Source organism: Rhinolophus sinicus, chromosome 7 (genome assembly GCF_057876585.1).
Source record: "Rhinolophus sinicus isolate RSI-liver-muscle chromosome 7, RSI-T2T, whole genome shotgun sequence".
Classification (NCBI taxonomy): domain Eukaryota; kingdom Metazoa; phylum Chordata; class Mammalia; order Chiroptera; family Rhinolophidae; genus Rhinolophus; species Rhinolophus sinicus.
The window spans coordinates 52674232-52688636 of NC_142507.1; the positions used below are offsets into that span (position 1 = coordinate 52674232).

General features: G+C 39.1%; 1 protein-coding gene across 7 annotated transcripts in view; it reads left to right on the plus strand.

The window, feature by feature from the left end:
• SNX27 (sorting nexin 27) overlaps window positions 1–14405 on the plus strand; it is a 60426-nt gene that overhangs the window by 15483 nt on the left and 30538 nt on the right. For 4 of the 7 annotated variants that reach the window (XM_074319075.2, XM_074319078.2, XM_019739998.3 and 1 more), the window contains exon 2: window positions 7531–7762. The exons of the other annotated variants lie outside the window; for them this stretch is intronic. In XM_074319075.2, the coding sequence (XP_074175176.1) occupies window positions 7531–7762 (232 nt within the window). The remainder of the gene's footprint in view (window positions 1–7530; window positions 7763–14405) is intronic. 7 annotated transcript variants of the gene reach the window in all.

Genomic DNA, 14405 nt, shown 5'->3' on the forward strand with positions numbered 1-14405 from the left:
AGGAGTGTGATTGCTGGATCCCATGGTGAGACTACGTTTAGCTTTTTAAGAAGAAGTTGTCAAACTGTCTCCAAAGTGGCGGCACCGTTTTGCGTTCCTGCCAGCAGTGAGTGAGTTGCTGTTGCTTCACGTCCTTGCGGAGTTTGATATTATCAGTTGTTGTTGTTTTAATGTAACCATTCAGACAGGTATGCAGTGGTATCTTGTTTTAATTTGCATTCTTTCGTGATGAATGATGATGTGTAACTTTTCATGTGCTGATTTGCCATCTGTATATCATCTTTGGTGAAGTGTCTGTTGAGATCTTTTGTCCATTTTTTAATTGGGTGTTTGTTTTCTTATTGTTGCGTTTTAAGGGTTCTTTATATATTTTGGATACAAGTATTTTATCAGATATGTGTTTTCCGAGTATTTTCTCCCCGTGTGTGGCTTCTTTTTTCATTCTCTTAACAGTGTCTTTTGCAAAGCATAAGTTTTTGATTTTAATACAATTCAACTTAGCAGTTTTTTCTTTCATGGATCATATTTTTGTTATTCTATCTAAAATCTGATTGCCATATCCAACCTCACCTAGATTTTTCTCCTATGTTATCTTTTAGAAGTTGCATTTTTATAATCCACTTTTTACCAACATTGGTTGAAACATTTCTAGATTATTTTGTTCTGCATATGTGTATTTATACTTTTAAACAATTGCTTTATGATTAATTAGGTTGTTGTGCTGTAATTTTCTTGACCATTCATCCCCTATCGTTGGCTTTTTTTATAAGAACAGAACTTGGAAACAACCTAAAAAATGATGGATATGTTTGTGCCTCACTTTTTCTGAGTTCAGGATTATTTCATTTATTCTTTCAAATATTTGAGAGCAGCCTGCACGTCACTGTAACGTTCTTGCTCTCACGGAGCTCACATTTTGATGACTTCCTTAGAATCAATTCTCAGTCATGCCATCGTGAGTTGAAAGAATATGAACATTTTTATGACTGTAGATGCACATTGACAGTGAAATTACTTTCCAAAAGGAAGGATTTTTCCTTTTTATATGGTCATCGTCTCATTTTCCATATAAGTTAACTTTAAAAGTAATTGAGATGATAATCTTGTGCTTCTTAAATTGTTGACCAGATTTGCTGTTTATTAGAAAAAGCTCAAACATTTTAGAAACCTTTGGCCATTTACTTTCTTTAGTTGTGTTTCTCTTGTCCTATCAATGAAATGTCCTAAAATGTAAGATGCAAAATATTTCTGAAACAAAATTCCAAAATGTTCTTGATATTTAGTCACCCAGAATAGTATTTTGTGCAAACACATTCAAGCTTCACTTCCTTTGACTATGTTCATTGCTTATGCAGGTCATAATCTCTTATCTCAAGTTTAAGGGCAAAGTGTAACATGATTGCTAAGACAGTTAGTCAATAAAACTATTTTCTGACTTGATTGTTTGCCTAAGTAAGATAGCAAGGCAGAGTTAGGTGCAAAGGAGCCAACCTAAGCCAGTCCGATGACTGAACTACAGTGTTAGAAAGCGCGTATCCTCACATTTCAGTAGAGTGGCTCCTTCTGTTTGTACTTTAGTGTCTAGGATAGCTGGACCCACCAACTGGGCAATGAACCAGTGAAAAGTCAAAGGCAGCGTCGTCTCTCTTCGGATGTGTCAGGGGTCTGTCTCTTTTTCTCCAATTTGTGAGGTCTTTACCAAATTTCCAAGAAAATATATTGTGGAGAAGGTAGGGAGTTCGTTTAAAAAGCTTTGTGTAATTGAAAAGATACAACAGCTATGTTAAATTTTTTAAATTACTATTTAAAAATATTAAATAGTTCCAGTCACCCAAATTCAACTATTAATATTTTCATACTTTGCGTATTGTGACTTATTGCTGAGCGTATTTTCTATGCTGATAATCACAATGGACAATATTTTTATATTTTAAATGCAAACATCCCCAAATAAACAACGTGTAGTCCATCTTTGTTTTTTGCCTCTAACATACTCTAAGGACTTTTCCACGTTTGCATATAGTCTTCATAAATATTTTTAAAGAACTGTATAGTCCATTTGTTTGGTGTACCTTCAGCGTTTCCCTAATGTTAGCTATTTGGCTGAACAAATTCTTTTTCAAATACTCTGTCAGAAGAAAATTTCTTACAGCTTTGAATGCTAAAAATCTAAAGAGGAATCTGGGTCTCAACAAAATCTGAATTATATTTGTAATGCAATATAATGATACTAATCGAAAGCTTAGTGAATTGACTTTTGTCTCTCACATGACTGCTTGAATAGACTTTTACTCTCTGGCTTAACTTTATGATTGTCTGTTGCTGATGTTCTTAACTACACTAGGTTCGAAATGAGTCCCGTTGTTTATGGGAGGTTAGGGTAAGAAGCCAAAGCAGTAGTAGGGTAAACTAGCCCTGGCTTAATTCCCTCTTCATTACTCCGTGAAATAGGCTGGTAAGACTTGGAAGTGTGGACGGTTTTTCCAGGAAGATGTGGGCGGTGAAGGAAAAAGCATGTGTTCTGTCCATTAAACAGTTTCATGCTGCAGACGTGTAGGATCTTCATGAGACAGCTTGTTCATTACAGCAGAAAAAAATGCGGAGCAGTCGAAAAGTAGAATGGGGTTGTGTGTCATGCTGATGGGCTGCTGGTTCACATAGTATTTATAAGTGAGGACATGTAATAACTTTTTAATCAACTTTATTGAGGCTTAAATTATTTACAGTCAAATGCGCACATTTTTAAGTGTAGAGTTTATGTTTAGACAAAAGTCTAGACCATTTAACCATCACTTTCATCACTTCAGAAAGCGTCCTCGTGTTCCTTTGCATTCAGTACTCATCCCACCCCCGAACCCCAAAGACAACTACTGATCTGATTTAATTTCTACCACTATAGTTTTGCCTATTCTGAAACTTCAAATAAAGGGAATCAAATCAATCACTTTTCTGTCTCACTTCTTTTGCTCAGTCAGTGGGTTTTGGAGATTCGTCCATTTTGTCAGTATCGGTAGGTTGGTCCTTTTTATCGCTGAGTAATATTCCATTACACAAGTATCCCAGTTTGTTCGCGTGTGGGACTTTTGAGAGACATTTGCCTGTTTTCAGCTTGGGACTATTATGATTAAAGCTTCAGTGAACATTCAGCTTTAATTGTTTGTGTGGACATATTTCCATTTCTCTTGGGTTGTTAGGTCATGTAGTAAATGTTTGTTCACCTTTATAAGAAATTGCCAGAATGTTTTTATTTTATGCTCCAATCAGCAATGTATGAGAATTCCAGTTCTTCCGTATCCTTGGAAAACTTGGTTTTGTCACCCTTTTTTAATTTGAATTGTTCTTATTTATGGACATGTAGCTATTGTGTTTTAATCTACAAAATTGAAAAGTATGTCTTATTGCTTGTAGTTATAGGAATTCATTGTCTATTTTTTATAGGCTGCCTCTGAGGGGCTAATTACTCTTGAGTTACTTTCTTGTATGTCACAGGGGGTCAAAATAATATTCTCCTTACCACATAGCATGGCTCCTTCCTGTGGGACATACAGTGAGTGGCTCTGTCTATTTCCACCCATATCTAGTTTCATTATATATAGCTTCCTTCACAAGCACTACACAAAAACAAATCCTGACTATTTAGAGCTTTTTCCTGCTTCTGGGAGTGTTTGTATTAGCTTTGCAGTTTCCTCAGTTGGCTAACTTTAGTTGAATAAAAGTCTTATCTAAAAAGCCACGCCCATTAGTTAGCTAAAGGCTTCTGGGATGGGCCAAATTTTGGTTTCATGCAAAAAATGAGAATTTGATTGAAATTATCAAGTGTGTCTTTACAGTGCTGAAGACACAAAGTAAGTTGAGTATCATCTAGTTGCCTAAGGAAATAAAATTTTGTTGGATTGTTGGAGTTTTTTGGTAGCCTTTTCTACCTCTACATTTTATTACGGAAAATTTTGAACATGCAGAAGAATTGAAAGAATTGCACAGTGAATATCTGCATACCTACCACCGAGATTCTATTCACACTTTGCTGTATTCGTTTAATCACGTATCTGTTGAAACATTTTTGATAGTCTGTTGAAGCCACTGCCTTTGTTTGTGGAAGAAGCATAGTGGGTAGAAACTACTGGGCAGTAGATACTTTTGTTGGTGTAAGTCTTAGAGGTTCTCTGCTGCCTGGTCTTATGCCAGCGACGGTCGTGTGATCCCCATTCTCATTGGTTGAGAGCTCAGTGATTTATTTTCAAATGAATTCCAACTAGATTATGTTGCAGGCAGAAGAAAGACAAGGGACATTGGTGGTGGAGGGGGTTAGGAGGCCAAGATACCCCTGACTGGCTTGCATAACTGGTACAAATCCTATCACACGAATAGCTACCATTTATTGAGTGGCTACCATGTTCTAGAGCTTTATCCCATTTTAGTTCTCACAACAGCTGTGTTGCTATTGGTATTATTAGCCCTATTTTATGCATTTGGAAATCGAGGGTTAATGAGATTAAATAATTTATCTCATGTCTTACCTGTTAAATGGCGCCCTTGGTATTCAAACCCAGGTCGGTCTGACTCCAAAACCCATGCGTGGAACCAGAAGTCGGTACTGCTGAAAATCCCCTTGATTGCAGAGTTCATAGTTTGCGTTCATTTATGTTTTTAGAATTGTGCACATAGGGCCACATCTAATTTGAGCCTGGTATAGTAGCATTCTCGGGGAAAAGAGCTTATCATATAAATATTTTTATGACTGTCAAGGCCTCTTAATTCTTGAGGAGGGAGGGCCCTTTTTGAAATCAGATATCCTGGGGTTTTCACTGACCTCGTTTCATTCTCTGAAGAATGAAGGAATTTTCAGCTTTGTATTAAATTGTGGAATGTATAGCATTCCTCCTGTAGCCAAACCAAATAAATATAGCAAGTGTGTTTAGGATGTGGCAGTGGTAGTTCTTTCCTGCCCTTTTTTTTGAAAGATGTTTTTGGGATGGTAGCCAAGTTGAAGCTTCTTACTAATAAAGAAGTGAAACCTAAGCGAGCTCCCTTATTGCCCCGGGGCCCTTGCAGGAAGCCTCTCCTTGGTTTCTCTGATGGTCTTCAGGGCCTGTTTCTGTGAGTGACCCAGGGAGCAGTGCTTTCTAACCTGAAAACTAAATGGGTGCAGGTGCCTTGAAAGCAATAGTTCTGAGCCTTTCTAGAGATTACATATTCCTTTCTGAAGCTGATGAAAGCTCTGGACCCTCTCTCCAGGAAACAATATATATACATTCGCACAAATACAATTTTACATACAAATTTTGCAGGTGTTCACTGGCCCCCAAGTCTATTGACAGAGCACCCCAGATTAGAAATCCTTTAAGGGAAAAATATTAGGCAACTGGAAAGTAAGATTTGAGCATCAGTTCTTAAATGGTTTTCACAAATATTTACCTCATAAAATTGTACTAATATAAAAATCTTATTTTAGTATCCCAGATATTTTGTTCCGTCTCAAAGTGTTAGTGGTTCCCATTTTGTTTAAAACAAACAAACACAATTAACAAGGATATTCGTGAGTTCACTGAGATCCTAAGGGTAGAGGAAATCCTCCATGTTGATTTCTAACTTGCTTTTTTGATTTTGTTTCTTCTACCAGCAAAACATTTTCTCAGAACTACTAATAAGGCCAAAGCTTTAGATGAAATCCTTTGCCAGGCCCCAGCATTAGGTTTTCATTTCTTCTTTAATCAAAATCTCTTCATAATTAACAAGTACATAGCACTCTTTCCTCTTGGATACTTTCAAATGCGAGTGCTCAGGCAGTACTCCCGGCAAGTTACGTCTTGTTAATCCTCACAAAAACCTGTTAGGGATTCATTATTGTCCCCATTTTATAGATGTGGACAGCAATAGTAAAACAGGTGAAATAAATCGATCAAGACCAATTCTGGTACTAAAAGGCAGGTTTGAACCCGTCTAGGGCTAGCTCCAAAGCCCATTTTCTTCTTATTTTATCTTCCTGCTCTGGGATCAAAGAGTTGACCATCTTTTCCTGGTCACTAATTTGCCCTGATCGGAGTTTTAAAAGCCCAAATTTCCATCGGTGGATTGGGCTCTTTATTTCCTTTTACAGCTAGCCAGTTGTAAAATTACTGATGTGTGTGTGTGTGTTTGTGTATGTGTGTGTCTAAGTAAGTTAGACTTTAGGTTGTGACATGTCAAGAGTGCTGGATTTACTAGCTAGATTATTAAACTCAAAACAAGGAGAGGCGAGCGGGGTGATCTCTTGCCTGTTCTGTTTATATAAATGGATGTTTGAGATACCAGACTCTGACAGACAATTCCAGTGACTGAAAAGTCTGTGGAAGGTTTGTTACTAAACTTAGCATCATTTTCAGGAAGGAAAAACCCTAATGGTTTGGAACAGGCCTGAAGAAGAGTTGAACTCTAAAAGATAGTTAAGATTTTATCAAATCGACTGAAGGCCAGGTGTGTATTTCTGAGCCCGCTTGGGCTAGCCCCGGTGGGAACCCCCAGGTCAGCTCGCTGCCTGGTGGTTTTGCTGAGGTAGCAGGCTGGGTCAGCATTCTGGGAAGGTGTTGCGGGTGGCTGAGTGAGTTTTATGAGACTCAGCATCTTTCCTGGCAAAATTCGTGTTCTTCCAAACCTTGTACTTTTCCTAGTTTCAGCCTTTTTCTACACAGTGAAACAGGAAGGAGAATGAGTAGGTTGCTTTACTGTCTAGCCTCAGATGTACGTTTTTTTAGTGTGAACAGATTCCACAGAGCTTTAAGTGAGGCAGCACAGAGCAGGAAAGAAGTAGGTAGAATTCTAAGAGATGAGTAGAAATGATTGGCAGCCCAGAGGAAGTTGGGTCAGGTAGTGAAGTTTTAGAGACGTGATCTCGTTGCCTTTGAAAAAACGGAGTGATAGAGGAAGCTGGCGTGTATACAAAGATGTACCATTTAACTCCCAGGGTGACAAAACTTGGTGTAAAGGAAAATTAAGTTGACTAATTTGAAGATATGGGGAGAAATCAGATACAGATGTCAAAGAATGAAGTTGTACTTTTTGAGTCTTTACAAATTAAGGGGATGTATTTTGTGAAAAATTTCCTTTTAGCAGCATTTCCAGGAGGTTTAAAAAGGACAGTTCAGACGGCAGGATTATTAAAGGGCACTTGGACTGTATTTTCTACGTGCTTGTTAGGATGAGGAGATTGGACTCTTCAGCTTTAAAAGCTTTGTTTCCCTCTTGGCTTCGTTCACCTCCTTCCCATGTGTGTTTCTGAAGCTGTGTGTGGGATTCTAGCGTAGAGGAAGGGTAGGTTGTCTCAGGGTAGGTTGTCTCACCTGTTTCCATTTCCCCCACCCCCCGCCATAAGTTTGCAAACACTTTTTGACACTCTGATCTGTAGAAATCTAAACAGCTTGTCTGGAACCAAACTCCTCCTTTGATTTTATGGTTCATTCTGCGTGACACTGGAGTGGGGGCAGGAGGGTGGAGATACAAGGTGTTTGGACCCTTCTGGTTCATGGGATTGTCTTTTTCCCTTTTTCCCCTTAGGAACGGCGTGAATGTTGAGGGGGCGACACACAAGCAGGTGGTGGACCTGATCCGAGCAGGCGACAAGGAATTGATCTTGACAGTGTTATCTGTGCCTCCTCATGAGGCAGATAACCTAGATCCCAGTGACGACTCGTTGGGACAATCATTTTATGATTACACAGAAAAGCAAGCAGTGCCCATATCGGTGCCCACATACAAACATGTGGAGCAGAATGGTGAGAAGTTTGTGGTGAGTGTCAGCCCAACTCCATCCGCACACGGCTCGCTTTTGTTTCCCCCGATCTTAATGGTGCCGATGCCCCCTAGAGCGCTAGAGGAACTGACTGCCGCGGAGGTCAGTTTGCCAACCGGGAAGGTGGGTTCGCACGTACATAAGAGACCCTGAACCTGATTTATTGCAGGGCGAACGACGGTAATGAAGAGTCCATTTCTGCTTATGTATGGTTCCGTTTTATTCCAGACAGTTTTAAGTTTGCATTCTGGCCTGTTGTGAACGTGTGTGCGTTTGTTTTGTTTGCTTGGTTTAGTTTTGTTTGTTTGGTTTAGTTTTGTCTGTTTGTTCTTGTATGGGTTGTCATAGCTCGTTGCTAATGGCAGTCTCACTGTTGACTCCGTAGAACTGTAGCACAAGTTTAACCTTAAAAGACGGTGTCTTCCAAAACATGGGGGTCACACAGTTTGCCCCTGTCAGAGCTTACAAGTGCCCCAGACTCCTCTCTACCTACCTCTTGTTCTTTTCCGCTTTCTCTGCAGATGGCTGTGTGAATGATAAACTGGTTTTTCCCAAGGTCCTACTTATATTCTGAATGCAATTCACTTGAGCTGTTTTATACGTTTCCGTTCTGTTGCTGTTGCAGATATGCAGGAAAGCCCATCTTGAATTTTGGGTGATGTGTGCCAGCCCCTTCCTTTCCTGAGTGCCTTTGTTTATTCTTCAGCACCTGATTGCCACTGGTAGCCCAATCTGCTTAATTTTCCTCTTGGTTTCAATATGCTTTATTTGCCTTTGATTATTTGGGGAAAGTTGACATAATGAGAAATTCATTATTCTTTGCTAAAAAATGCAGTGGGTTCCGTTAGATATTGGCAAACAGACTACATGTGTGTAAAGCTGACGTGCTGGCTAAAGTTGCAATCTCTGAAACTGAGATCTGTCCCCTGTCTAGGAATGAGCCACTAGACATTTCCAGTCAATTCTTTGTGTGAGAAGATGAGAAAAGCAAGCAAGGCAGCTGGAACAGTTCCAAAAGGCTCAGATCATGTTTGACTGCATGTGTGAGCTAGCCGGAGATGACAGCACATGGGTTTTATGTCAGCTGGTCTGCGTCTTCTCAGAACCGAGTGCACAAAACAGTGTTTTGTGTTTCCGAGGTGCTAAACTTTGAATCATAAAGCCTGTAAGAACCAGAAATCAAGGTCAGGCCCTAAAATGGAGCAGATTGGATGTTGAGACCTTTTGGGAATTACCTACGACCTTGGGAAACTCTGTCGACTTCAGAAGAGGAATGAAACTCATTGTCCTTTAAAAAAAAAAAATCAGCTTTACTGAGCATAATTTACTTCCATTAACATTCACCCATGTTTAATATCCAGTTTCATGAGTTTTGATAAATGGACATAGTTTTACAATCACCCCCACCACAGTCCAGATATAGGCTATTTTCACCACCCGGAAAAGTCTCCTCGTGCCCCTTTGCAGCCTGTCCCCTCCACCTACCACTACCCCTGTCAGCCACTGAGGACTTTCTGTCACTATGTTTTTGCCGTTTCTAGAATGTCAAGTCCCTGGAATCATACTATATGTAGTCTTTTGTGTTTGGCTTTGTTCACTCAGTGTAGTCTTTTTAAAATTGATACATGTTGTTGCATATAGCAATAGTTTGTTCCTCTTTAATTGCTGGTAATATTCCATGCGATGGATCTACTACAATTTATTTATCCATCCATTTTCTTGGTGCACGTTAGGGTCGCTTCCATGAGATAACATGAATGTACGGGGCTTTCTGCAGACTTGTGTTATCATTTCTCTTGAGTACATACGTAACTAGAAGTGGAATTGCAGGGTCATATGGTAAGTGTAAGTTTAACCTTGTAAGACATTGTCAAAGTGTTTTCCAAAGAGGCCGTACCATTTCTGCGTTCTCACCTGCAGGGGAGAATTCCAGTTGCCCCGGAACCTCTTGAACACTTGGAGTTTTCAGTTGTTTAAATTCTAGCCATTCAAGTGGGTATAGTGGTGTCTCACTGGTTTTCATTTGTGTTTGCCTAGTGACTCGTGATGATGCGTTTATTTTCATGTGCCTAATGGCCCTTCTTACATCTTCATTGATGAAGTATCTGTTCGACTCTTTCGTCCATTTCAAAAATTGTGTTGTCTTACTATTATTTTGTTGAAAGAGTTCTTTATGTATTCTGGTTTTAAGTCCTTTATCAGATAGATGTTTTGTAAAATATTTCTCCCAGTCTGTGGCTTGTCTTTCTATTTTATTTTTAACAGTGTCCATCAAAGAACTGAAGTTTTAAATTTTGATGAAGTCCAGTTTGTCAGGTTTTTTTTTCATTTATGGATAACGCTTTTTGTATTCTAAGAAATCTGCCTAACCCAAGGGCACAAACCTTTTATGTTTTATTGTAAAAGTTTTATAGGCCTATCTCTCTGTTTTTGTAATCACTTTATTGAGATATGGTTCACGGACCATAAGTTCACCTACTTAAATCGTACAGTTCAGTGGTTCTTAGTATGTTCAGAGTGGTGCAGCCATCACCACAGTCAATCTTAGAACATTTTCATCACCTCAGAAAGAAAGCCCGTGCTATTTTGCCATCATCCTCCAAACCGTCCATTGCGCTCCAGCCTTGTCTGCTTCCTGTCTCAATATATTTGCCTATTCTGGGCATTTCATATAAGTGAAATCACGTGTTTTCAAGGTTTATGCATGTTGTAGAATGTGTCAGCCAAATAAGCTTCCACTGTAGGATAGGCCACATTTAATTTTTCTCTCCTCAATTGATGGACATTTGGGTGTCTACTTTTTGGCTATTATGAATAATGCTGTCACGAGCATGTCTGTGCACGTTTTTGTGTGGATATGTTTTCATTCCTCTTGGATATATATTTAGGAGTGGAATTGCTGGGTCATATGGTAACTCTTGTGTTTAACCTTTTGAGGAACGTTCACTGTTTTCCAAAGTGGCTGCGCCATCGTTTTCATCTGACGTTTAGGTCTGTGATCCATTGAATTGATTTCTGTATACTGTGTGTGTGGGGGGGTTTTGTGTGTTTTTTCCCCATGTAGATATTCAGTTGTTTCAGTAACCTATTTTGAAAAAAAAGTCCTTTCCCCATTGAAATACCATGGCATTATTGTTGAAAATCATGAACGTGTATGTGTGGTTTTATTTTTATTTTTGTACTCTATTCTGTTCCATTGATTATATGTCTGAACATTTCAATATTTACATCTTTTTGAGTTTGGCCTCTGGTTGGAGTCTTTTCCCTTGAAAATGGGTCACATCCTCCTGGTTCTTCACATAATGAGTAATTCTGTTTTGTTTTGTTTTTATGATGAGTAATTTTGAATCGTGCCCTGGATATTGTGAATGTTACATGGCGTAGACTCTGGGCTCTGTGATATTCCTGAGGACTGTTGATGTTTTTGTTTTAACTGGCAATTAACTGTGAGCTGTGCCACCTTCTGTGGGTTGTACCTGAAGTCTCTGTGTAGTTCTTTTAGCCTTTGCTGTGCTGCTTTGAGTCTGTCCTGCGTACATATCATTCAGGGAGGGGTCAGCGGAGATATGTGTGGTGTTACTTCATTGACAGAATTAAGGGATCCTCTTCTCTGCTTGTCTTTCCTCTGGAATTCGCCACTCATTCCGGTGGCAGCCATGGTTGCCCAGAATCCTTTTTCTTTTCCTCCAGCCAGAAAGATGGCAGGGTTTCTATCGGATTCTTAGTTGCAGTAGCACAAAGTTAGGCTACTTTGCGACTGATGCCCACTGTCAGGGCAGAGCCCCCTAAAAGCAGCAGACTGCCTCTCCCTGTGGGGCGCTCCACATTTTGAATCCCCTCTACAGTCTGCTTGCTTGTAGTGTACTGTTCAGATGCTCAGGTAATTGGGTTTTGTATTTTGTCCAGAATTTGTGGTTGTTATCACTGGGAAGGTTGGTCTATAGGGAGCTTATACAATAAAACATGTATAAAATCTTCAGTTCTGTCAGTTTTTTCTTTATGTATAATGAAGCAATTATGTGTTCTTGATGAATCGACCCTTTTAACATTATGAAATATCTCTCTTTAGCCCTTGTCTTTGTTCTGAGGTCTTTCTCTGATGGAGCCACTAAGAGCCACTTCAGCTTTCTCTTGATTGTTGTTTTCATTGGATAGCTTTTCCATCCTTTACTTTTAACCTATCTATATAGTTGCGCTTAAAGTGGGTTTTTTATAAATAGCGTATATTTATGTCTTGGTTTGTATCCAGTCTGGCAATCTCAGTCTTTTATTTGTAGTGTGTATATTAAATGCGTCCCTACACTTAGTATAAATATTGATATAGTTAGGTTTAAATCTACCATCTTATTCTTTTTTATCTATGTCTCATCTGTTTTATATTTTTTCCTCCTTTCCTGCCTTCTTTTTGATCAATAAAATATTTTGTAATCCATTTTATCTCTACTGTTGTATTATTAGATATAACTTGCTTTATTTTCTTAGTAGCTGTTCTAGGTTTATAATATACATCTTTAACTTTTAAGTATAACCTTTAAATAATACAATGTTACTTTATAGTATAAGAATTTTATAATGTATTTCATTTCCTCCCCCCATCCTTTGTGCTGTTGTCATACATTTTACTTCTATATGTGTTATAAATTCCATGATACTTTGTAGTTATCTTTGCTTTAAACAATTGAAAACATTAAAAATGAGAAAAGATTTCTTTTATATTTAACCACATATTTACCATTTCTGGTGTCCTTCATTCCTTTATGTAAATCCAATCTCCACATGGTATCATATTCCTTCTGCCTGAAGAATTTCCATTAATATTCATATAGTACAGATCTGCTGGCAATGAATTTTCTGAGCTTTTGTTGGTCTAAAAAAGTCTGTATTTCATCCTTATGTTTGAAAAATATTTTTACAGGGTATAAAATTCTGGGTTGATAGTTTTTTCTTTCAGTACTTTAAAATGTCACTCCAGTCTTCTGGCTTGCAGTTTCTGATGAGAAGCCTGTTCATTTTAGTTTTTGTTCTTCTATATGTAACGTTTTAACTCCCCCGGCTACCTTCAAAGTTTTCTCTTTATAGTTAGTTTTCAAATTTTGATTTTTATGTGTCTAAGCGGGTGTTTCTTGGTATTTATTCTCCTTGGGGTTTTCTAAAGTTTATATCTGTGGTTTGATGTCTTTTATTATTTTTCAAAAATTCGTAACTCGTATGTCATCAAATATTTCTTCAGCCTCGTTCTTTATCTCTTGTCCTTTTGAGATTCCAGTTACATGTATTTTAGACTGTTTGATATTGTCCTGCAACTGTTGGATACTGTATTCTTATTTTTTCCTCTCTCTTTTTGTTTTAATTTAAATTAATTTTATTACTCTGTTTTCAATCTCTGGTATGATGTTTTTTATTTCTGTTATTTCCATTTGATGTTTTCTATCTCCTGAAATTCCCTGTCTGTTCATACACGTTGTCTACCTTTTCAATAAGATCTTTTAACATATTAATCATAGTTATTTTAAAGTCCCTGTCTGATAGTTTCAACATCTGGATATCTCTCAGACTGCCTTATCTCTTGACATAAGTAGGTTTTTTTGTTTGGTTTTTTTTGGGGGGGGCGAGAGGTATTGTTTTTCTGTCCTGTGATATTTGATTGAATGCCAGGCATCATGTGTAGAGCATTAGAGACTGACGTAAATAATGTTTGAACTTGAAAATGTGTCAGACCCTCTTCTGTTAGGGGATTGAGTCAGTTAAGCTCAATTTGGGTTGTGTTGTGGCTGTCATATCATTATTGTGCCATAGGCTTCAAGTCACTCTAGCAGTAGGCTGCCTTGTGCTTAGAGTAGAGGCTGTGGTCAAAGGGTTTTTCTCAGAGTTCTACTCTCCCCTCCCTCTCAGCTCTTAGCCACCCCTGCATGCCTGTATCCCCGACAGGTTCTCTGTCCACACTCTGGCCCCTTCCCCACTGCTCTTGCTTTTTACTTGGGCTAGATTCATGGTAAAGGTAGATGCATTCTATGTTGTCTGATTCAGCCTCAGTCTTAGGCAGGATCTGTGTGCCTGTGTCTTGGAGGTGAGGTTTTCTTAGCTTTTCTGTCCTTCGTCCTTCCTTGTCACTGCCAGTCAGTGCTCTACCTGTGGTTAGTCTTGGAAAAGTTTCTTGTCCCTCCCCCAGCTCTAGCAGACCTCTGCTACAGTATCAAGGTAAGAACCTGGGTCTAAGATATTTTCCAGGAATGGAAGGTTTTGCTTTTACTCTTTCCTTGGAAGTAGTGGATCTTTGCCTGTGCTCTCTGAATGAGAGTGTTTGCTGCCCGTCCCCAAGGGCTTAAGGCTTTTGCTTTAGTCGAAGAGAAGGGTCTGGGGAAAGTGGGTGGTGTATTGCGTTTGTCCCCTATCAACTGCCAGTCACCTCCCTCATGCCGAGGCTACCAAGGGAGACTCTCTCCGGTCTCCTGCCCTGCCCCAGTCTTTCCTGTGAGCACAAGGCCCATGGAGAAACTGGCAAGTGAGCAGGAGCTGTGTGATGTCTGGGGTGGGACTGCTATTCCCACAGCTCCCTGGATGCTGAGCAGAAGCGGGCGCTACCTGTGGTCACACTTCGTGTCTTTGTCTACTGACTGTTCTGTGTCTGTTTCTCCTGACG